The sequence below is a fragment of the Hippocampus zosterae genome, chromosome 1 (genome assembly GCF_025434085.1).
Source record: "Hippocampus zosterae strain Florida chromosome 1, ASM2543408v3, whole genome shotgun sequence".
NCBI lineage: Eukaryota > Metazoa > Chordata > Actinopteri > Syngnathiformes > Syngnathidae > Hippocampus > Hippocampus zosterae.
This window is the reverse complement of record NC_067451.1, coordinates 17,722,349-17,747,962: the sequence shown is the minus strand read 5'-3', so window position 1 is coordinate 17,747,962 and position 25,614 is coordinate 17,722,349. Positions and strand designations below refer to the sequence as shown.

General features: G+C 44.7%; 1 protein-coding gene across 7 annotated transcripts in view; it reads left to right on the top strand.

Moving 5' to 3' along the window:
• The window catches only part of si:dkey-237h12.3 (teneurin-3), a 218,297-nt gene extending 192,914 nt beyond the window's left edge, over positions 1-25,383 (top strand). For all 7 annotated transcript variants that reach the window (XM_052064659.1, XM_052064651.1, XM_052064641.1 and 4 more), the window contains 9 exons: positions 1,191-1,423; positions 4,013-4,167; positions 7,076-7,956; positions 8,919-9,094; positions 15,935-16,170; positions 16,386-16,682; positions 19,753-21,364; positions 21,577-21,707; positions 23,921-25,383. In XM_052064659.1, the coding sequence (XP_051920619.1) occupies positions 1,191-1,423; positions 4,013-4,167; positions 7,076-7,956; positions 8,919-9,094; positions 15,935-16,170; positions 16,386-16,682; positions 19,753-21,364; positions 21,577-21,707; positions 23,921-24,673 (4,474 nt within the window). In that variant the 3' untranslated portion in view covers positions 24,674-25,383. The remainder of the gene's footprint in view (positions 1-1,190; positions 1,424-4,012; positions 4,168-7,075; positions 7,957-8,918; positions 9,095-15,934; positions 16,171-16,385; positions 16,683-19,752; positions 21,365-21,576; positions 21,708-23,920) is intronic.
• Positions 25,384-25,614: the final 231 nt, after the last annotated feature.

Sequence of the window (25,614 nt, the reverse complement as noted above, 5' to 3'; positions counted from 1 at the left end):
ATACTATTAAGTATCAATTATGAAAAACATCATAACATTATGAAATTAAGGTGATTTTTGTGATATTTGTTGTTACTATCATATAAATCAAATGTAAAATACATACAATTTTATAACAAACCAATTTTGCACAATTTCCCTAATTCCAAAACCAACCCAAACCCACTGAATCAGAGCCCTAACACTTCCTTAACCTTAAAGTAAAGTGAAAACAAAAAAAATGTCTTAAATATCTGACACGCCAATGCTGTGGGCATGTCCCTTGAATCCACTGACAACATGCATGGTTCACTCTGCACCTGTTACTTAAATACGGGCCTGTGGCTCACGCAATATCAGTAGTGTGAGCTTTTCCTCGCCGGATTGTTTTTGTTTTGAGTTGCAAGTCAGAAGTTAATGGTGAAAGCAGACTTTAAAAATAAAACAAAGATGCACTTGCAAATACAGATGACAGACGTTACATGTTGTTTATAAATCGTTACATTCAATTTAATTGTTAACATTGGGTTTTTCATGAAGTACAATGCTGTAGAGTGTTGTTTTTTTAATAACAAAAATATTTAAAATGTTGTTGCATGTTTTTGAGCTTCAACGGATCCATGGAGTTTTCATGGGGATTATAATAATGATAATAATACATTTTATTTGTAAGCTCCTTTCAAGACACCCAAGGACACTTTACAATCAGGAACAAAAACAATAAAACATAGAACAGGTTGAGCAGCGGCAGTCAGACGCGCCAGGGATGATTTAAGTTCCGTGTTTCGAGCTTGTTCACGAACCCATTTAAATTTGTAAATCAAGGCACCACTGGCCCACCAGGCCGGAGATTGGTTAGCGCGTTGACATGACAGTGTAGAGGTCGTGCGTCTGGTTTCTGCTCCGGCCTTCTCATTTGGGGTTTGCAAGTTCTCCCAGGGCCTGCCTCGGTTTTGTTCTGGTATTGAAGTTTCCTCCCACATTACAAAACCATGCACGACAGGCTGACTGCACACTCTAAATTGTCCCCAGGTGTGAGTGTGAGCATGGATGGTTGTTCGTCTCTGTGTGCCCTGCGATTAGCTGGCAACCGGTTCAGGGCGTCTCCCGCTCCAGCACCCCCAGCTACCATTCTGAGGATAAAGCGGAACGGAAAATGAATGAATGACTGAATGAATGATTATAAGAATCTGTCCTTCTCGTGAATGCAGCAACAACCCAGCGCATCGCTACTATCTGGCCACCGACCCGGTCACAGGCCAGTTGTATGTGTCAGACACCAACTCGCGGCGGATCTACCATCCAAAAAGCCTCTCCGGAACGAAGGACCTGCAAGCCAACGCCGAGGTGGTGGCTGGGACCGGTGAACACTGCTTGCCCTTCGATGAAAACCACTGTGGGGACGGCGGCAAAGCTCCAGATGCTTCACTCACTGGACCCAAGGGTATCGTAACACAGTATTTTTTGCACCACAAATGGCATTTGCGTGCTGCATGTGTCTCACGTTAATTACCGTATTTTCCGCACTGTAAGGCGCTTTTAGGTATAAGGCGCACCTTCAATGAGTGGCCTATTTTAAAACTATTTTCAAATACAGGTATAGGGCGCACCGCATTATCAGGCAAATAAAAGCTACAATTGTGGCTGTGGTTGTGCTATGCATCTAACAGGTTATGCTACCCAAAAGGGAATACAATACAAAACAGCTTTATTTATATCGAGCTTTCACAACCGCTGCAGCTGTAACAATGCGCTTTTCAGAACATTTAAAATACTTCATCCAAGAAATCAGAATATTGATCCATACACAAGGTGCATTGGATTATGAGCCACACTGTCGGCTTTTGAGAAAATTCAATGCGTTTAGGTGTGCCTTATGGTGCGGAAAATACGGTAACTACAGGCTCAAGGCTGCTTCTACCAAGTAGTTACAAAAGGATCCTTCATGCTTTCTTTCGTCGGATTGACATCTTGCACTTATGTTAGCAAAGCAACAGTTAGCAGGTTAGCATTTGAGCTTTTACATTTTGGGGGGAAAAAAGCACCTGACCACAGACAAGACACAATGTAAAATCACTCTGGGTCAGCACTTTCTACACAGAGGTTGCTGCCTTGCTTTATGTTAGCCTAAGAACTATTCGAACTTTAGCAAATATGTTCAAAATTGGAGCACTGAAAGATGTCCTTTTTTTTTTGGTTGTAAAAACAAAGCTTAACATTGTTCTACAAGGTATTCCCAGCATTGAAATTAATCCTTCACAAATAAGGGTGTCAGACTTGTAACAGTAAGTCGGCCCAATCAAAATTTTTGCAGGACTTTTGTTATTACTGGATTATAATACTGTATTAATAATAATTATTATTATTATTGTTATTATTATTATAGTTCAATAAAAACATCCTAATCCATATTAATATATTAAAAATGTTATATCACTTTTCAACGTGTTGAGAGTCCATCATAATATCTATTTTCAATTAATTCAATATAAATTAAAACATTACATGTACAGCGGAAAAATGCGGATTGTCTTAATGTTTTATTACTTTGTCAGGGGAGGTTAGGAAACAAGAAATTATCTACCGGACTATAGTCTTCACCCAAGACCAGAAATTCAAAAGTACTAACGACAGCGCATTACAGTGCAAACAATATACTGCTTTGTTTCTCTTTTTGGTTTTAAAGATTTTTTTAAATTTGTTATTAACCTTGTCCATGAAGTTCTCACTGAGCACAACCTGTTGTCTGAGATGTTCCATTTGTGCCATTTGAGCTATGATTGTTCAATTTTCTCTAAATTTCCCCAAGATGAAAAGCCCAAACCCAAAGACTGTTTTTGCTATCACCGCCGCCGCTGACTCCCAATGCCAATTGTGCTCGAAGTGATCCTTTCAGCCCGGGCAAGAAAGTCTGTAATGATGGAGTGGGTTGAAATCGAGACCGCGGAAGTAACAGCAGTTAGCGTTTTTTCTTCTTTTTTTCTGGCGTGCGCTTTCACCCACCCTCCATCTTTCTCTGAGACATTTTGATGAACTCTGCTCAGACGTGACACTCTTCATCAGTCTGAGACTCTCACACGGTCAAACACGGCGACAAACTAGCCCAAGGACTCGTTCAGCCGAACGTGTTTGCCTTATAAAAGCTTTTTTAAAGACTTAATTCAAGCTGTAGAAATTGTGATCCCTCTCAGAGGCACTGTGTCCAGAAACACTGTCGATACATTACAGCGGATATGAGAAGTTGTCACATCCCATGCATGTAAAAATCACTAAATGCATATATACCAGGAAATCCTAAGCAGAGGGCATCCATTTTATGACTTCCACCCTCATAACAATGGCCAACCACAGCAGGTTCCAAGAAGTACGAAAGATCAAAAATATTCCAAGGAGGTCACCTACTGAATATCAATTGATCCGACTACTATTACTATCCTTCACACCAGAACCAAACATGTTTCATTTTATGTCCCAATTTGACTGAGATGTAACAAGTTGAGTTACAACGCTTGTCTCTGCTTGCACCCTAGCCTTCACACAATCTCTGCTGGCATCTTTAGGATCCCGTGATATCCTGAGCAGATTTTATTGGTAAAAAGTCCAGAATGAGTTGTATATTTAGATGAAATGGCAGACCTTGTTACAACTCGAAGACAAAAATATGCATATTTTCAGGATCTAAAAATAACACCTCAAGCAGACTTTTTGGTCCATTTTACGGCTTTCACAAAATCTACCAAATGCACTCACAATCCCCTTCCCGACGGGAGTGCTTTTTACCCGGGCTGACACGCGCACATACAGTATGTACGCAACGCTATGACTACAGCTTTTGCCACTTCTGCCTGAGAAATTATTCAAAGGCAGAAAAGCATCAGGTGAATTATTGATGGTGGTGCTTTTTGCCAGTGACCTGAATTACGGGGAGGCAAGCTCAACACATGTAATCCGCCGCGTCGTCTCCACTGACTCGTGCGGGCTGATCCGTGGCCTTTCAACCCTGTTATCTCAACGTACTTGACCTGACTTGCAGGCATCACCGTTGACAAGAACGGCCTGATTTATTTCGTGGACGGCACCACCATTCGCAAGGTGGACCAAAACGGCATCATTTCCACCTTCCTGGGATCCAACGACTTGACATCGGCGCGCCCGCTGACCTGTGACAACAGCATGAACGTCAATCAGGTGACTAACATCGTGACTGTAACACATGCGCACAGTCAATGTCACACAATTTATGACAAGAATTTTAAATACTAATACACTGTTATTATAATTATATATTATTTCTTTAAAGATCACATGAACATACAATGCAAAATCGACCGCTTATCCGGGATCGGGTCGCAGGGTCAACAGCTTTAGCAGGGAGGCCCAGACTTCCCTCTCCCCAGCCACTTGTTCCAGCTCTTCCCGAGGGATAGCTCGGAGACATAGTGTCTCCAGCGTGTCCTGGGTCGTCCTCGGCGCGTCCTGCCGCCGGTGGGACATGCAGGGAACATCTCACCAGGGAGGCGTCCAGGAAGCATCGTAATCAGGCCACCTCATCTGGCTCCTCGACGTAGTGGAGAAGCGGCTCGACTCGGAGCCCCTCCCAGATGACCGAATTTCTTACCTTATCTCTAAGGGAGAGCCCAAAGACCCTGCGAAGAAAACTCATTTCAGCCGCTTTTATCCTGGAATAAAAGAATGTATTATGCATAATCAATTTTGATTGCTGTTGTCAACATATTGCAGCTATTTTATTTTGGGGTAGATTTTAAATGATCCTGAATTATAGATGAATGAATGATAGCGTAAAAGTGCCTTTCTGTGTGCAGCCATATTATTAGTGAGTACAACAAGAGAAGTCAATTATCAACCGCTTGGAGCGAGGAGCTTAGCTCCTCATTTTCCCGAAGGAAAGAAAACAAAATGTGGCCGGCGGAAAATATGGGCCGTTAAGTGTTTGTTGTGGCCCTGAGCTTCTCAGTCACAGTAAATGTTACTCCGGGAAGACTAATTACTCAGGTAGGGCTTGGTTTTGATGTGAAATGCAGTCGAATGAGAGCTCAGTCTAGATGGAGCATTCATTGTAATGAAGCAGCCCCAGTAAGCGAAAAATGGAGAGAAAAAATGGGACTCTTTTTCAATAAGATGATTCTAAAGAGGCCCCGCGAGCTCAGCACAATTGGTCATATCATTACAATACAGCATTTTTTTTGTCATCGCTTTTCAGATGACTATTGCAGGAAATATAAAAAGGCGGGAAAGGATTTCAGCGCGTTGAAATGAATGCATTGATTGGCCCTCTTTTAGGCCTGGCCTGCAGAAAATGATTCTAAAGTGGTTGAGCGTGAAACTTGCAGTTTCTATTTTCCTCTTTTTCCTGATACAGTATTTGCTGTGTGCCAATAATGTAGAATTATTTATTTTTTGTTTTATCGCCGTTAGTTTCTTGATCCGTTATTTATTTTATATGCAAATTGTAGCAACGATTACAAATAAAAAAATGGGTGCCAAGAAAAGAAAATGGTGGCGCAAGTTTGGCTGGAGGATTTCACCGTGACAACTGCTTGCCTTGTGGTCCAAAAATATTTACATTGTTTTTCAGATGATGACTACATGTCGCCTGTTGGCTCAAAAGTGGATGGACTGCTGAGGAGAGAAAACTGCAGTGTCGATGTATTTTATTTTTACACTCTATTTTGTAGGAATGGTGTTTGGTTATGCTGTATCTTTACTGCATTTCTTTACTTCGTTAATATGCATGATTTAGCGAAAATGAAATAACCAATTTCTGAGAAAAAATGGGAAAAAAGAGATTTGGGTGCAGGTCTGGTTGGAGTTTGTCCTTACTGTCTGCTTGCATCGGAGCGTTTGTTTGGACGAATTATTTTCCAAAAAGTACGTCTCACATGTCCACAAAAAAATGAGCTGAAGAGGTTGGTGCAGGTCTGGTTGGAGTTTATCCTTATTGTCTAGTTGTGTTGGAGCATTTATTTGTATGAATTATTTTGTAAAAAGTATGTCTCCAATGTTCACAAAAAATGGATGCTGAGAAAAAGAAATGCAAATTTTGCTGCAGAATGGTTTGAAGGATACAGTCTGCTTCCATCCGAGCCAATTGAGGTGTTGACCCACGAGGCCCAGTTGACCCCTCTTATTGCCATTTGTTTATAGGTTAGTTATTTGTGTCAGACATGTGATTTGGCAAATTGACATCACCCATGCGCATGAAATATGGGTGTCAAGAATAAAAAAAAAAAAAAAAAGAATAATTCCAATTTCAGTGCAGCACTGGCACACAAAGCAGTCCAAAACCTCAAAACCATACAATGCTGACAGCAGAAGTGTCAACAGAGGCACATGAATAGAAATTGGAGCAAGAGGTTGTTTACTGGCTGCGTGCGACACTTTAATGACGAATGAGGAAAAGGCAATCTTCACACTTGTGTGGGCGCTCTAAAAGCGGCGTGAGACAAAAGTGGAGCTGATCGCGCTCTGCCAATTAATGAAAAGTCATTTGCAGTGAGCCCATAATGCCATAACGTAAGCTTGTCATGCATCCAAGAGGAAAATAATTGGCTTGGCTATCAGTTATGTGTTATTTTTGTTTTGATTAATCAAACACATTTCCTCAGCATGCCAACAGCTTTAATGACACATTTTGAAGGCCAGGCTAATCATTTTGACATGTCGATTGTGATTGTTGGTCTTGTTTTGTAATATGCTGAATATTACGATGATCTCTTGAACATTTGTGAAATAGTGCTGCTAACAATTTATTAGTTACCATGATTTCATTTGACTTTCATTTCATTGGCCTATTTCATCTTTGCCGAAACAGTTGATGCAGCAACTTAGTTGAAAATCTACTCGGTGTTTATTCACCCTTGGAATATAAGACGAGAATTTTTTTTTTGTTCTCCCTTTTACATAAAAATTAAATAATGACATAAACACTAAAATTTATGAACTTCAAATATATTTAAAAAGTTAAATTAAGATAAAAAAAACAAAACAAATTAAATACTCAAAAGATTCATGACCATTTTTTTTTTAATGATTTAACTTTCAGACCGTTTTCATTGTTTTTATGTGTGCACATCAGGTTATTCTGGAGTGGCCCACAGACCTGGCGATGAGCCCGATAGACAATTCGCTCTATGTGCTGGACAACAACATTGTGCTGCGCATCACCGACAACGGCCTTGTCAGCATTGCGGCGGGACGCCCCGTCCACTGCCCGCTCTCCGTACCCGATCGCGGCATTCGGTCCGGTGGCGTACGGGCACAGCACACCCCCTTGGAGTCGGCCGCGTCCATCGCCATCTCCTACAACGGCGCCATCTACATCGCCGAGACAGACGAGAGGAAACTTAGCCGTATCCGCAAGGTCTCCTTGGATGGTGAGATCACGCACTTGGCAGGGGTGCCCTCCGAATGCGACTGCAAGAACGACGCCAACTGCGACTGCTACCAGGCGGGCGATGGTTACGCCAAAGACGCCAGACTCAATGCGCCGTCCTCCTTGGTGGCCGCGCCGGACGGGACGCTCTACGTGGCCGATCTGGGTAATATCCGCATCCGGGCTGTGTCTCGCAACGGGCCTGCGCCGGTGTCCAATGGCTACGAGGTGGCGTCGCCGGACGCCCAGGAGCTGTACATGTTTGACGGCAATGGCATGCACCAGCACACGGCCAGCTTGCTCACCGGAGACTTCAAGTACACCTTCAGCTACAGCACGGAGAATGACATCACTGCGGTGACGGACAGTAACGGAAACACGCTGAGGATACGGCGAGACTCCAGCCGTACTCCGGTGCGCATCGTGGCCCCGGACAACCAAGTGATCTGGCTTACGATGGGCACCAACGGCGGGCTCAGAACTCTCACGGCGCAGGGACAGGATTTGGTATTGCTCACCTATCATGGCAACAATGGCCTGTTGGCCACCAAGACTTCCGAGATTGGATGGACCACCTTCTACGAGTAAGTATGGGAGCTGTCTGCAGGAAATGTTCACGTTGAATCAGCGTGTGCCAAATAAGGGTTTTGAGTCCGGTTTCGGATTTAATTGTATTTTCAAGTTAGGTTTTAAAGCTCGGCTTATGATTGCAAAATAGAGTAGGTATCAAGTCAGGGCTTGGGCTTCATAGTAAGATATTCAGTCTTGGTGAGGGCTTTCAAGACATCCAAATGGTTCAAAATAGCGTTATAATCAGAGCTAGCGTTTCAAAGTTCGGTTTATTGCCCAGGGTAAGGATGTTCAAGTCAGGGTTAGGCTTTTTGAGAAAGGTTTTACGGTTAGGGGCGTCTTGATCTCATATTATCGGATTATATTGGACTGCATCCGAAAGTCCACTTCCATCCCCAGATTCTGCATGCCGCACTCACGCGATCACAAAAACACCGTCTGCTAAGCTGCGAACAAAGTTCCAAGGATAGGGATGCACTGTCGATCGTGTGGAAGTATTTTTTCGCTTTCAGATGGAAAATCAAGTTGCAGCTGAGTGCATGGCCTTGTGATGTACAAGTTTCCCATGGCGGCACAGAACCGGGAAGGTTTTAGATTCTGAAAAACTTTATCGCACATTGAATTAGCACCACAAAAAAAAGCATAAGAACTTTTGCTTGACACAAACCTCTTGCACTCTCAAACAAGCAAGGCTTTGCAGGGTATCAAGTTGAAGTTTGAAGTTCAGGTTCGCGTTTCAAAATAGGCTCTCATATCATGGTTAGGCGTTTCAAGACAGAGTCAGGCTTAAAGCAGATTTTTATGAATGTATACTGTAAACACAGCTTGTTATGATTTTTTTTTTGGTCGCTGTTTCCCCGGATTTCTTGACAGTGTCTCATGTGCATTTGCATTAGACAACACACTCTGCTCTGAACGGAGATGTATAGAGAGACTGCATAGTAAAACATCCGCTATGTTTTGTCCTCCAAACCAGCTACGACAGCGAGGGTCGCCTTATGAACGTGACCTTCCCCACCGGCATGGTGAACAACCTTTACACAGACATCTACAGCGCTCTTACAGTGGACATCGAGAGTTCCCTCAGCGACGAGGAGATCAGCATCACCACCAACACCTCCAGCATCCACGCCTACTACACCCTGTCCCAGGGTGAGTTATTCGGTTACAAAAGGTCACATGAGCAATGTCTAATGCAAATGGATATCTTGGCTACGGACTGGCGACCAGTTCAGGGTGAAGTTCGCCTCATGCCAAGAGCCAGCTTGGATAGGCTCTTTTTAGTCATAAAACGTGAACACGATCAGCATTAGTAAATGGATGTGTGAAGTCTTGGTTATGGACCAGTCCAGGGTGAACTTCACCTCTCACTCAAAGTCAGCTGGGATAGACCCCTACATGCCTGAGGAGAATAAGTTTGAGGAAATGGATGGATGGAGGCTTCGATCATCTTGGTTTTATGGTGATCTGTGGCTTAATCCCCAGTCGGGCCTTTCACCACTGGCAGCCTGAAATTATTTGATTTGGGGGACATGGTTTAAGGACCCCTTGTTGTCAAAAACATCCTTGTGGTCCAAAGACCTACAGGTCAAAATATCACGTACTGGTGAGATGGCCTTGAGCAATATGTTTGTGCAGCTAGGAAGGCAGCCACAAAGGAATGTTTTGCTCCTTGACTAATCATATATTGTTGTTACGATTTGTCGATTAATTGGCTCATGTCAAACACAACATATTGCACCAGCAGAAAACTGCTTTTATATAACCACCACTAGCTGACAGCTTGATTTATGTCAGGTCGGTGGAAATTCAAATGAACACAATTGAGATGATAGTACATTCAACTTTGATTACACTCTGCAGCTTGCACAGGCATTCCTGACGTGTATAAATGATGTTGCAACTTCAATTGAAGGCAATCATGTGGCCTTTCACATTTTTTGTTGCAAATGTTTAATACGTTTTTAAATGCAAAGAAAAACTATTCGCTATCAATAATGGGGTGTTCACACGACACACATTTACTCCGGCGCTGCACCGATGTATTTTGTTGCGATATATTTTACACTGCAGCAAATTGTGTGGAGCGTTCACACGTACAAAGCCGCTGAGCGTGTCTGCACCGGCACAGCGTCGGTGGAGCCCCACTTGCGTTCACACGGCAGTTTCTGCAAATGAGCAAACAAATGAGCTGTCGTGTTGGTTCTTTTTAAAACGTATACACAACTCAAGCGACTACTGGACAGCCATGTCCTTCTCCTTCTCGGTCTCCGTGCCTTCTGCTCGAGAGTGACCGCCCCCAAAAACATAAATCAACGATGACTTCAATGACACTCAGAAAAGCAAACACGTAATGCGCTAAAAAGAAAATTAAGAGAGGAAATCACAAAATAAATTATATGGGGGAAGGGGGGTTGTGAACACACAACAAAGGAACAGACTACACAAACAACTCCGAGACAGTCCAGTCTCCTACAAAAGGAAAGATGTTACCAGCCAAGTCTTGTGTCGTTGTTAAACAAACACATGACTGAAGTCCTACAGAGGACGAAAGCAACGCATTCTCGCCGTACGTAATCAACTCTTCACAAGTATTTGCTCTGGAGCAAATTTAACCCAGTTGCGTTAACACGTGCAGATTTACATTGGTGCTGCTTCGCAAACGAGCATTTGCTCCGGAGCAAATTTTTAAACCACCTCCCTGAGGTGGATCAAATTTGGTCCGGTGTAAGCTGTTTTCCGGGGCTACGCCGGAGCTAATTTGCACGTGTGAACGCTCTACTGGGGCAGCCCCGGCGTAGCACCAGACCAAATCTTGTCGTGTGAACACCCCTAAAGATGCAATAGAAATGCTATGATACTCTGTATAAATGCAGAACGAAATACTTGTACACCTACTTCACTCTTCTCTGCCAAAAAGTTTTTTTTGTTTTTTTTTTTTTAGAGAAGATAAAATCAGAAACCGGAGTGGTGCTTAAGAAGACTTTTCTTTAGCTTTTCTTTTCAACCATGAAAGGCAGGTTTGCGTTCCATGAAGTACTTTTGGTGAAATGTGCCCCAACTTACTGCTTCTAGTGCTCACAGTGAGCCATGAAACGAGTCGACGAATCTTGGCAGCCCTCGTAGTGCAGTCAGTGCAATCTGCACTGGTAGTGGGAGACCAGTCCAAGTGGTACTTTGCATTGCCGCCGACACCTCGAGAAGCCACTCCTACGATGTACACACTCTCCGCGGGTGAGTTATTTGTCACTACGTGTGAAGGGTTGCCGGAGAAAGCTGCAGTTGTGTGTCACCGCAGACAGATGTCAGCATAAGCGATGAGTCGCTCAGTGGGTTGGATTGGGTTGTCACTCTACACATCAGCCTCGTATTAAACGCCGTCCTGTTGCTTAATGGCCAAATGGCGCACACGTTTATCTTGCATCACTCATGTTTCTAGTTGTCAATGAGTGTATTCTCACTGAGGTCTGGTCATTGGATTCTCGCTGAGAGGTGACAGGCTCTTGGTGTGTCCTTGGTGGAATATTTCCTGAAGGTACAAGTTGGAAGTGGCCAACTCCACCTCATTTTAAACCTCGGACATCATGGGAAATGAAGTTGAGTGTCATTTTTCATTGCAATTGCAGTCTTAACGCCGAGGCTGCGCTGTGGAAGGAACCATTGAAAGCCCCTCCTAAAATCATAATTTCCTTTCCGAGTGCAAATGTGTCTGAAAATGTGGTGGATTTTACCATACAGATATTACAACCATTAGACATTTTATATTTCATTTAGCTATTTTCACTGGAGCAAACACCTCAATCGCAGCCGTTTTACTGGATTTTGACTGATCTTGCAAGTGTCTTGTCCAGGGAAACCAAGACAAGTATTATAAAATATGCAGAGATTTATTTGAGAAAAGGAAAAAAAAACATGGAGACACCATTCATAGATATGTCAAGTGAGACTTCTCCCTCCCCCTTTAGCAATCAGCATCAGAAAAAAGCTACATTTCATCAGATTTGCAGTTTCTGATGAAAAAAAGGAGAGAAAAACATATTTTTGTAAAAGCATGCATTACAAGCCTAATTTCAAGTATACTACACATGTTTTTGCTCAAACATCTAAATAAGACTTTACTTCTTCAACATCAACAGCAACACAAAAGGGCTTTTGATCGCAAACATTTTTTCTGCACTCTTGGACTGATGAAATAAACTATGAACAGAAGTGAAACAATGAGTTCAGTGAGTGAGTGTGTGTGTGTGTGTGTGTGCGTGTGTGTGGGGGGGGGGGGGTGTTGGGTGGGTGTGTGTGGGTGGGTGTGTGTCTGCGTGTGTAAGTGCACTGTTCATGTACGTGTGCATGTGCGCATGCGTGCACGCGTTTCCCTCTCCACCCTGCAATTTTTGCAGGGTGGAGGCGTGATACAAAATGGATCAATTTCCTTAATGCAAAGGCACACAATATGTCTTATACCACATTCTGTTTTGCTTGCCTTTGCGAAGGCAGACCTATCGCTGCACTCTCCGTGTGCCATGCAGGCCCCATGCGGCACACAATGTTCGCAGACCCGGAGGCTCTTTTGATGGTTCCTCTTGCATGCTTCCTCTTGCATGGACGAGGCATCCTGCTTTCAGCAACTCCATCTACCTTGTCAGATGTTCTTCGCCAAAAGCAATCCTCAAGGGTTAATTGTTTTGATTCCTCCATCGCGACTGCTCCTCCGTGAGTCGTCACCTTACCGTGGTGGAGGGGTTTGTGTGTCCCAATGATCCTAGGAGCTAAGTTGTCTGGGGCTTTATGCCCCTGGCAGGGTCACCCATGGCAAACAGGTTCTAGGTGAGGGGCCAGACAAAGCACGACTCAAAGACCCCTGATGAAGATTAAAATAAATGGATCTAAGTTTCCCTTGCCCGGAGGCGGGTCACCGGGGCAATGACAGTGAGACCTGGAGGGGCGTGATTGGGAGGAACGGCCCCCCCGATCAAAACCCGAGTGGTGTTTTGTTATTGGACTTCTGTGCTCGTCACGGATTGTCCATAACGAACACCTTGTTCAAACATAAGGGTGTCCATATGTGTACTTGGCACCAGGACACCCTAGGCCGCAGTTCGATGATCGACTTTGTAGTTGTATCATCGGATTTGCGGCCGCATGTTCTGGACACTCGGGTGAAGAGAGGGGCGGAGCTGTCAACTGATCACCACCTGGTGGTGAGTAGGCTCCGATGGTGGGGGAAGATGCCGGTCCGTCCTGGCAGACCCAAACGTATTGTGAGGGTTTGTTGGGAGCGTCTGGCGGAATCCCCTGTCAGAAGGAGTTTCAACTCCCACCTCCGACAGAGCTTTTCCCAATTTCCGGGGGACATTGAGCCCAAGTGGACCATGTTCCGTGCCTCTATTGTTGAGGCGGCCAATCTGAGTTGTGGCCGTAAGGTGGTTGGTGCCTGTCGTGGCAGGCAAACCCCGTACTCGCTGGTGGACACCAGCAGTAAGGGATGCCGTCAAGCTGAAGAAGGAGTCCTATCGAGCCTTTATGGCCTGTGGGACCCCAGAGGCAGCTGACGGGTATCAACTGGCCAAGCGGAACGCAGCTTCGGTGGTCGCCGAGGCAAAAACCAGAGAGTGGGAAGAGTTCGGTGAGGCCATGGAAGCCGACTTCCGGACGGCTTCGAGGAAATTCTGGTCCACCATCCGACGTCTCAGGAGGGGGAAGCAGTGCACCACTAACACTGTGTACAGTGGGGATGGGGCGCTGCTGACTTCGACTCGGGACGTTGTGAACCGGTGGGCAGAGTACTTCGAAGACCTCCTCAACTCCACCAACACGCCTTCCTTAGAGGAAGCAGAGCCTGGGGACTCTGAGGAGGGCTCTCCTATCTCTGTGGTTGAAGTCACCGATGTGGTTAACAAGCTCCTCGGTGGCAAGGCCCCAGGGGTGGATGAGATCCGCCCGGAGTTCCTCAAGGCTCTGGATGTTGTGGGGCTGTCCTGGTTGACACGCCTCTGCAACATCGCATGGTCAACAGGGAGAGTGCCTCTGGATTGGCAGACCGGGGTGGTAGTCCCTCTTTTTAAAAAGGGGGACCGCAGGGTGTGTTCTAACTACAGAGGGATCACACTCCTCAGCCTCCCTGGTAAGGTCTATTCAGGGGTGCTGGAGAGGAGGGTCCGTCAGGAAGTCGAGCCTCAGATTGAGGAGGAGCAGTGTGGTTTTCGTCCCGGCCGTGGAACAGTGGACCAGCTCTACACCATTAGCAGGGTCCTTGAGGGTATGTGGGAATTCGCCCAAACAGTCTACATGTGTTTTGTGGACTTGGAGAAGGCGTTTGACCGTGTCTCTCGGGGAGTTCTGTGGGGGGTGCTTCGTGGGTATGGGGTACCGAACCCCCTGATACGGGCTGTTCGGTCACTATACCACCGATGTCAGAGTTTGGTTCGCATTGCCGGCAGTAAGACGGAACCGTTTCCAGTGGGGGTAGGACTCCGCCAAGGCTGCCCTTTGTCGCCGATTCTGTTCATAACTTTTATGGACAGAATTTCTAGGCTCAGCCGAAGCGTTGAGGGGGTCCGTTTTGGGGGCCTCAGTATTGCATCCCTGCTTTTTGCAGATGATGTGGTGCTGTTGGCTCCTTCAAAAGGGGCTCTCCAACTCTCACTGGAGCGTTTCGCAGCCGAGTGTGAAGCGGTTGGGATGAAAATCAGCACCTCCAAATCTGAAACCATGGTCCTCAGTCGGAAAAGGGTGGAGTGCCCCCTCCGGGTCGGGGAGGAGATCTTGCCCCAAGTGGAGGAGTTCAAGTATCTTGTGGGGGCAGGAGGGAGCGGGAGATCGACAGGCGGATCGGTGCAGCGTCTACTGTGATGCGGACGTTGTATCGGTCTGTAGTGGTGAAGAAGCAGCTGAGCCAAAGGGCGAAGCTCTCGATTTACCGGTCGATCTACGTCCCAACCCTCATCTATGGTCACGAGCTATGGGTCGTGACCGAAAGAACGAGATCCTGGATACAAGCGGCCGAAATGAGTTTTCTCCGGAGGGTGTCCGGGCTCTCCCTTAGAGATAAGGTGAGAAGCTCGGTCAACCGGGAGGGGCTCAGAGTCGAGCCGCTTCTCCTCCACATCGAGAGGAGCCAGATGAGGTGGCTTGGGCATCTGATTCGGATGCCTCCTGAGTGCCTCCCTGGTGAGGTGTTCCGGGCATGTCCCTTCGGGAGGAGACCCTGAGGAAGACCCCGGACACGCTGGAGAGACTATGTCACCCAGCTGGCCTGGGAACGTCTCGGGATCCCCCGGGGAGAGCTGGAAGAAGTAGCTAGGGAGAGGGAAGTCTGGGCTTCCCTGCTAAAGCTGTTGCCCCCGCGACCCGGCCCCGGATAAGCGGTAGATGATGGATGGATGGATTGCATCGCAACTGCTTTGAATCCACTCTCTTCTAAGTACACGCTACTTCAAAACTCTTCCCATGCATCCCTCCCGCTCTACTTCTACTTCTTCTGCAGTATGATTCTGATATATTGGAAATGATTTGCAATGCAGACAAGCCTGATCCTGTTTCGCCAATATGGGAATGACAGTGCATCAAAATGTCTAAATCTGTGAAATTTATCTTGACTGGTCGTGAGCTAAGCACACATTTCGCTTAGATTGTACACTCTCTCGGTTATATGATCACTTTCACCTAATCTTTCGATATTTCACACAAAATAGAAAGCCAACTTGAGATTTCCCTGTGACCACACTGTCAGAAAATAGGATAGAAAATAAACAGGTGGGGTCTTGGTTATTGAAGGATGACCTTTAGTCCCCTTGTAGCCCAGTTTAACTGAGACAGACTCCAGCTCAACCGTGACCCTTACGAGGATATGCAGTAGCAAATTTGTGGATGGAGTCTCGGTTATTGAATAGCGACCAGTCGAGGCTCTGAGGGTGGGTGCCCAAGTGCTCTTGAGGAGGAAACTGAGGCCCTCTCTCTTTTTATCTTGTCCTGTAACTATGTATTCTTGCTCTCCAGACCAGTGCAAAAGCAGCTACCAGGTGGGCTTCGACAACTCACTGCGGGTCACGTACGCCAATGGGATGGACACACACTACCAGACTGAGCCTCACATCCTGGCGGGAGCCGCCAACCCGACAGTGGCCCGGCGCAACATGAGCTTGCCGGGCGAGAGCGGGCAGAACCTGGTGGAGTGGCGTTTCCGCAAAGAGCAAGCCCGAGGGAAGGTCATCGTGTTCGGACGCAAGCTGAGGGTATGTTTGCTTCTACCTGGAGGCGTGCGACTTGAGTGGAGGAAAACCTGCAATTTTAGTACTTGAAAGCTAACATTTCCAACATATTGTAAAGCTGCAATTAATATGTTGGTTGTTGTTGTTTTTTTTTTTAATTATTATTCAGTGAATCACAATTTTAAAATGCCATCGCTTTATTCAAAAAGCCATTGCATGGCCTTTTTACTGTCCAACAGGTGAATGGACGCAACATCCTCTCCGTTGATTACGACCGCACCCTGAGGATGGAGAAGATTTATGACGACCACAGGAAGTTTCTACTGAAGATCATATATGACACAGCGGGACACCCCGTGCTGTGGGTGCCCAGCAGTAAGCTGCTGCCGGTCAACGTGAGTCGTACCAGCAGCGGTCAGATTAGCACTCTGCAAAGAGGTCCTACAACAGAGAAGCTCGGCTACGACACCCAGGGCCGCTTGGTGTCTCGGGTGTTTGCCGACGGGAAGATATGGAGCTACACTTACCTCGAGCGGGTAAGTGAGAGAAGCTTATTATCACTGATGAATAAATAAATCGTAAAAGTAAAAAATATAAATAAATAACAAAAGAGCACACAAGCTCTGACCATGTAGAGCTGAAGGATTAGAGTTTTTCCTGTGTCATGACGAACCGTCACATTTGGCTGCCATCCTCCATTCCACCAACAAGCGATGACAAAAACAAAAACGTTTTCACGCACATGTAGGTGGTTCACATTTGGTATGAATCAGACAAATGTTAAAATGGATGCGTCCTTCACGCCATAATGGTAAACTTCATATGTGTTTTCGAGCATGGCTTCTTGAAATTTTTTTCATGGCTTTGATGATAGATATGACGACTAAATTTTATGTTGTGATGTGAAACAAGCTTAAGTGGCTGAGTTTTCAAAACATTCGAAACACCTGCAATGATCACATTGGCCAAAAACAGGTTATTTCAAACCACAATAGAAGAGTTCCTGTTCAGCCATAGCTTCTTCTGACTTTTCAATGGGTCTGTTATAATAAACATGCTCGCCGAATTTTATGAACCGTAAGGCCTCCTAAAAAGGGGCACAGGACATGACGCAGGTATACAAAGCTTGCAATGAAGTCATGACTGACAATGTGTCATAATGCAAGGTTATCTCTAACACACACCTCACTAATTGCACCGCTCCAATGCAAATCATTATTTTTACATAATCCTTCAAGCCTGATCGCATCCGCATAAACATTTGAACATCTGTAAGTATGCTTGCGTAATCATTTTACCCAAAGTAGACAGCTGTTTTTTCTGCAGGGTCAACTAAGGCGGCCAAATGAAAACACATCCTGAGTTGTGCTGTATGTGGATACAGCTACAGGGGGACAGTCGCACTGGGCATCTTTTATTTATGAACTGCAAAGTCACGGCCGAATTTGTTTTAAGCCTTTTAATAACTTGGACAAAATGGTATCACGTCTAATGTTTGACACATTAGCTGTCTAAAAATTTGTCTGCAAATGAGTTTCTTTTAAGCTCACAATAAATCAAATAAATTGAGAAAAGGTTGATGGTTGGCAGCGGCACATGGGCCATTTACCTGTAAATTAAAGTTTGATGCATGGGACATCTTATAAATAAACTGATGAAATGTGTACAGTCTGCAGATGTGAATTTTCATCCCTGCTGACCACATGAGCACACCAAATGTTCCCTTCGCACATGTGTAGTTCGAGTGTACATAACAAAAATGTCACCTTTCACCCTTGCATGACTCGGGATGGGTAAAAGTTCCAATGGCACCACAAGTTTGTTTCCTCTCTTCTTCTTGTGTGCCTTTTGCTGGGTACTATTGAAAGAAAAAAGAATTGTGCATCCATCGTCATTGCTCTGTTGCAAGTAGCCATGTGACTGTATTGGTTGGAGTGGCAAAGCTTTTGCGAAAACAAAAAATAATCGTGATGAAATGAATGCACGCCTTGCAACCCTTGTGACAATAAGCAGATGAGAAAATTGATTAATACATACATAAAGTAGACTGTGTTTTGATGTTTAACTGTTTGCTTCCAAATCAGAACCCTCAAACAAACGCTGACAGGACACACTGAGGAATTGCTTTGATTTCCTTGAAAAATCGACTTCTTTAAAAAATATGTTATAAAATTAGCCACGTCAGCAAAGAGAAGACAAGTTCATTTTATGGCTCACTCCAACCCAGCCATTGAAAGATTATTTATTTGTTTTTGTTCCGGGCTCGCGGAGGGCTTTTGCTTTGATTGCGTGGCCATGAGAGGCCTGTGTGCACACTTTTTAACATGAGCAGTGGTGAGCGCTCGGGGGTTAGGGAAATGCCGATGTGTTCGCGGATGACTGGGTATGACATTTCGACACAGGAGGGCAAACAAACCTTGGCGAGACAGCCGGTGGGCTGGCCCTATGTTTAGTGTCAATCAATTCTCAAGATCCATCGTCTGATCACGTGTCCTACCGGAGACAAATTCCTTGTGTGTTCTACATACGTGGCCAATAAAGATGTGTGGTTTACGATGTTTTGTCCTCTTGCAAACCACTCTAGGGATGGTGAGATGTTTCTATTCACCCTTGACAGTTTTGTATATGTGAAAAACGGTCGCCCTGCCAATGGCTCTCCCACATGAATGATCGTTGGCACAATCAAGTGTTCTTTCATTCCTCAAGCTTAAGAACCCTTCTCAGCCCGCCTGCCTGCCTGCATTGGTCCTGTTCATACATCATGAAGTCCAAGTCGTGTAATTCTCTTGCATCTGCCATTTGTTGTGTTCAATTGGCAACCAAAAATCAATCATGGAGCCACTTCCAGTAGTTCTTTCAAAATTGACTTGACCAAGAGAGTGTGTCCAATTGCTACCCAAAAAAGCGAATTTAAAAAAGTGGCACTGTTATTAAAAGGACCCGTAAAAACGTCTCAAAACTCGTGTGTGAAAATACAAAGGAAGTCTCCCATTTTTGTTTGAAGTGCCCATTTAGAGGATAGTTTGAGTATTTCTGGGGGTCCTTCATAGATAAAGTTTGAGAAATTTTGCCGGAGTGCTCTCCATATATACGGTACTAAACATGAGGGCAATGCTACATAGCAAGAAGGTGGAGCATGGCGGCAAAGTCTGACAACTTTCCATAAATCCCCAAAACCATAAGCACAACATTTTGGAGGGGAAATTCAGCCCCTGAGGTCACTTTCAATTAGTGACATGAAAAATAATATCCATGTCTAAGAAATACAAAATAGAAGAAATACAAAAGAAAATAAATAAACATTTACATCATAAAAGAGAATGTACATAAAAGAACAAACGACAAGTATTGGACCTTACATACCTGACGCTCACTGATACCTCAAAAATTTGACCTGCAACACAAAATCAAGCAAAAATGAAAACTAATCTACCAAATGATGCGAAAACCCTATGACAGAGTATCAGTTGTGGCTTTTTTGGTTGTTCAATTAAAAGCAAATTACAAAGCAATCAGATTTTTTTTTTGATTGACAATCAAAAATTGAAAAACAAAACCTCCCAAATGACACACAAACTGACTTGGCCTCTCTGTATTGTTCTCCAGTCTATGGTCCTCCTACTCCACAGTCAACGCCAGTACATCTTTGACTTCGACTCGCTGGACCGCCTCTCAGGCATCACCATGCCAAGTGTGGCCCGCTACACCATGCAAACGATGCGCTCAGTGGGCTACTACCGCAACCTCTACCACCCTCCAGAGAGCAACGCCTCTGTGGCTGTGGACTATAGCGAGGACGGCCTCCTGCTCAGGGTGTCCCATTTCGGCACCGGCCGTCGGGTGCTGTACCGCTACCGGCGGCAAAACAAGCTGTCGGAGATCCTTTACGACAGCACACGTGTCAGCTTCACCTATGACGAGACTGCGGGCGTCCTGAAGACGGTCAACTTACAGAGCGATGGCTTCATCTGCTCCATCCGTTACCGGCAGGTGGGACCTCTGGTAGACCGGCAAATCTTCCGCTTCAGTGAGGACGGCATGGTCAACGCCCGCTTCGACTACACCTATGACAACAGCCTACGCGTCACCAGCGTGCAGGGAGTCATCAACGAGACGCCTCTGCCCATCGACCTCTACCAGTTTGATGACATATCTGGCAAGGTGGAGCAGTTTGGCAAGTTCGGCGTCATTTACTACGACATCAACCAGATCATCTCCACGGCGGTGATGACATACACCAAGCACTTTGACGCACACGGTCGCATCAAGGAGATCCAGTACGAGATCTTCCGCTCACTCATGTACTGGATCACATTCCAATACGATGACGTGGGGCGTGTCACCCGGCGCGAGATCAAGATCGGACCCTTTGCTAACACCACCAAGTATGGCTATGAGTATGACGTGGATGGCCAGCTGCAGACAGTGTACCTGAATGAGAAGGTTACCTGGCGCTACACATACGACCTCAACGGGAACCTGCACCTGCTCAATGCCGGGAACAGCGCAAGACTCCTTCCTCTACGCTATGACCTGAGGGACCGCATCACCCGTCTCGGAGACATCCAGTACCGGATGGACGAAGACGGCTTCCTCCGCCAGAGAGGAGCGGAAATCTTTGAGTACAACTCCAAAGGCCTCCTGGTACGGGTGTATAGCAAAAGTAGCGGTTGGACCATCCAGTACCGCTACGACGGGCTCAGTCGAAGGGTGTCCGCTAAGACTAGCCTGGGCCAGCACTTGCAGTACTTCTATGCCGATTTGGGCTACCCGGCCCGGATTACCCACGTCTACAACCACTCCAGCTCTGAGATCACGTCACTGTACTACGACCTGCAAGGCCACCTGTTCGCCATGGAGATCAGCAGCGGTGAGGAGTTTTACATCGCCTGTGACAACACCGGTACCCCCCTGGCCGTCTTCACCAGCAACGGTCTCCTGGTCAAGCAGCTACAGTACACGGCCTATGGCGAAGTCTACTTCGACTCCAACCCGGATTTCCAGCTGGTGCTGGGTTTCCATGGGGGTCTGTATGACCCGCTCACCAAGCTGCTGCACTTTGGCGAGAGGGACTACGATATCATGTCCGGCAGGTGGACGGTGCCAGATGTTTCCACTCTGAGGGATGTCGGAAAGGAGCCTGCACCTTTTAACCTTTACATGTTCCGGAATAACAACCCCATTAGCAAAGTCCACGAAGTGAGGGAATATGTGGCAGGTGAGTGGTTGGTACACTCAAAGAAGCTGTTAGGAAATGATTATGTTGGCGAATAATGGTTACTCTGACTGCGCTCCTATTTTCTTGTCTGAAAAATGTCATGAAATAATGACAAAATTGCTGCCTGTTGGAGCCTACTCAGTAGAGTAGTTTCAAATGTAAGATTCTTTGGTGTTCATCATTGTTTTGTTACTTTGTCTTTTGTCGCACAGACGTGAACAGTTGGCTGGTGACTTTTGGCTTTCACCTCCACAACACCATTCCTGGCTTTCCCGTGCCCAAGTTTGACCTGAGCATGCCCTCGTACGAGCTGAAGAAGAGTCAGCTGTGGGACGATTTGCCGGTGGGTCCAGTTTACATTAGTTAATGGCAATTATGTTTACGTGGACAGACAAAAAAGAAGAATATCCTTGTTTATTTGAAGAAAAAGAACTTGTAATGTTATGAGAATATAGTCAGAATTTTTTCCTGAGAAAAAGTAGCAGTCCGATAGAGAATCATGTTTATTTCAGGAGAAAAGTGTTTTAAAAAATGTAATCTTTTTTTGATGTTGTATTTTTGGGAGAAAGTATTATTTAAGTATTTTTGTCACATTTTTAAAGAAAAGAGAAAAATTGCATTTCTTAGAGAAAATAAAGCCAAAAAAAAGTCATTCGTGGGGGGAAAAAGTGGCACTCAGGTTCTGTATTTTCAAGAAAAAGAAGTTAAGAAGTAAGACCTTCTCCACAGAAGGCAACATTAAGATCCTCTTCTATCCTCCCTTGGCTAAACGATTTAATTTCATAATCGAGTGAGTTTTATCTTGAAAAAAAAGGTATTTTTTCTCATAAGATGGCGACTTTACACTCTTAGTAAATTACTTTTAGTGCATCAATTTTGTTCGGATTGGAGGCAGAGGCAATAAAACTTTTCAGAAGTGTGTTATGAAGCTGCTGCTACTATGCATTTCTAAGAGAATATTACTTTTAATTGGGTCTTATTTGCATAATAAAGCAAACAGTGTCGTTCCGACGACCAAATGCATTTTCTCACTGCTGACTGCCACTGTAACGTGCAGTGTGTTTGGGTTGCTATCGAGTTGAGAGTACAGTATCTTTTTTTAATGTAAGGCTTCTCGGTTGGAGGCCAGCAAGTGGCATAGGGTGGGGTGGGGTGGGGTGAGGGTGAGGGGGTTCGTGTGAATTTGGCTGCAGAGAGAAAAAGCCTCCAGTGCCAAACCGCTACCTGCTTTTACCAAGAGAGCCATCTTTGTGCCATGTTGAGGTTTTACTGGTTTGCTGCACTCTTCAATCTCAGTCATTTGTTCCGCAAGAAAGTCATATTTTTTCAAGAAGCTTCTTTTTTTCCTTCAGGAAAAGAGAGAGTGAAAGGGAGAGACAGAGAGTGAAATAGAGAGAGAGAATAAAGTTGTATATTTTTTCATTGTGATTATATTGTGATATTTCGTTTGGGGAAAAATTGTCTGAAGAAAAATGTCTAATTTACATAACAAAAAAACAAGTATTTCAAAGAAAATATACTTTGTATTTTTTATACTATATATATATATATATATATATAGTATAAAAAAATATATATATATATATATATTTTTTTTTTTTGCTAGTCTTTTTGTTCCAAGAAAATCTTCTACTGTAATTCCCCGAGAAAATTATTTTGGGATAATTTTTTTTTTCTTTCTTTATTAAGGCATAATCATATCTCATAAACTTTTAACATATATACTTTTAAGCATAAGATTACAAGATTAAAGAGATATTTTTTTAAGAGAAAGAAGTGACTTGATTCAATTTTTCAAGCAATACACTTTCTTTAAGTCGTACTTTAAAACAAAGTTTTTTGTCATTTGGAAGAGTCTAAATTTTATGTGAATTAATAGCTTTCATTTTTTTAGCTTATATTTTTTAGAAAAGGGCTTTTATTGAGAGGAAAAATTGCATTTTTGTGAGAGAAAAACAACTTGTAAATATTTTGAAGGAAATTTTAAGATTTCGTTTTTTAGAAAAACAACCGTTTTTGTTGAAAAAAAATATTTTTTTAGGAATGTAATTCAAGAAAATGCAAGACTCTTTTGAAGCCCAAAATAAATGTTTAAAATTAAATTTTCATCTTATTGGTTAACATTTTTCATTTAAAGAGCACTTTCACAACAGCTGAATTTTTGTCCTTTGCCCATTTTTCTTTAAAGCCCTCCTCAAAACTCACTTGTATTCTTTGGCGTTCGACTCAGCATGACTTAGATTTGTTCTTGATTTTACTGCTTGGTGCTTTCTACCGCCTTTATTACTGATTCGTCTTACTGTTTATTGTGTATGTTAAATCGCTCCGTGTACAACACTTTGTAAGCAGCGATGGCTGTTTGAAAGTGCTCTATAAATACTGTTGACTTGACTTGACTTGACATTCTTGTTTTTTAAGATAAAAAGCCCACCTTGATCATATTTTTTTCAGTGGAAAAAAAGGCAGTTCTCTAAGTGTATTCCAAGAAAAAAAAGTGAGGAGAAATACATTGGATGAATATCCCGATTAGCATTTTGCTTGGTCTGTCCTTTGCAGTCCATCTCGGGAGTGCAGCGTGAAGTCACCCGCCAGGCTGAGTCCCTCCTGTCCTTTGAACGTTTGCCTGAAGTCCACCTGCGGCGAGGCCGTCGCGGCGAGAAACCTTGGCTGTGGTTCTCTGCGGCAGCGTCCCCAGTGGGCCGTGCCGTCATGTTTGCCATCTACAAAGGTAGCGTGCACGCGCACACCCTCAACATGGCAGGTGAGGACTGCATCAAGGTGGCGGGCATCCTCAACAACGCCTTCTACCTGGAGGAGCTCCACTTCACTGTGGAGGGCCGGGACACGCACCACTTTGTCAAGCCAGGCCTGCCCGACGCCGACCTGGCCGCCCTGCACCTGACCAGCGGCCACAAGACGCTGGAGAACGGCATCAACGTCAGCGTGTCACAGTCCACTACCGTCATGGACGGACGCACGCGCCGCTTCGCCGACGTGGAGGTACGCGCCGGAGCCCTGGTGCTGCACGTGCGCTACGGCGCCACCGTGGACGAGGAAAAGACCCGCGTGGCCGAGCTGGCCCGCCAACACGCCTTGGCAGGCGCCTGGGCGCGGGAGCAGAGGCGGCTGCGTGATGGCGAGGAGGGCGGTCGGCCGTGGACGGAGGGCGAGAAGCGGCAGCTGCTGAGCGGCGGCAAAGTGCTCGGCTACGAAGGTTACTACGCCCTCTCCGCTGAGCAGTACCCAGAGTTGGCGGACAGCGCCAACAACATCCACTTCCTGAGGCAGAACGAGATCGGAAAGAGGTAACAGAACGTTTGGTGTGACTCTTAATGTTTTACACCACTCATAAAAAATTAGGGATATTCGGCTTATGGCTGAAATTTCAGGATAACTACTACTACTGCATCACCTCTAGTCACCCACCGTTTATCGTGTTATGTTCCAGACCAAACCATAAAACGGTGGTACCTTGCTTTTGGAGTGTAATTTGCTGTGTCCAAGCTCCGAACTCACTTTCTCAACTTTTATCAGATCCATTTTCTTTAACATTAAAATGAATTGAAATGTGAAATGGAAACCTATTCCAACGGTGCAAAAATGTTTTTTTTTTTTGAAAAATTGCACTGTATTCCATAAAGATTTGAATGTCAAATGTCACAATTAATCGCATGATTTGCAGAGTTAACTCATAACTAATCGCACATTTTGCATCTGTTGTAGGTGTATGATTAAAGGAAAATTTTAACGATGCATAAACGTAGTTCCGCCCCGCAAATTTCCTTTTTTTAAAAATATTTTCACATTTCAAACATTGAATCCCCCCACCCCTCAATGCATTTCAGTGCCCGGTGTTTGTGGTTTGGCACAGTCCCTTTCACCTGCGAATAGCAGTGGTCCACTCTGCACTTATAAACATATGAGTATTCAAATATGCCTCCTTGATGTGAATATACTGTATATTTATTCTTGCACCATTTCAAATTCAAGCAAGAAACAACAGATGGCTGCATACTTAACCCTTGGGTCCTTCAAATGAAAAAAAACCCTAAGTTACGCATTTTACAATTTTTGTAATGATGTATTTTGTGTTATACAAACATTCTTTTCTTTTTTTTTCAAACACTCAAAATGTTCAGAGGCATCTGTGCTATCCATACATACATAGTTTTTATTAGTTCTTTGGGATTTTTTATTCTTTATTTTTGGCAAAAGGAAAAAAAAATTGTGTCTGGAGGTCCCAACCAAGC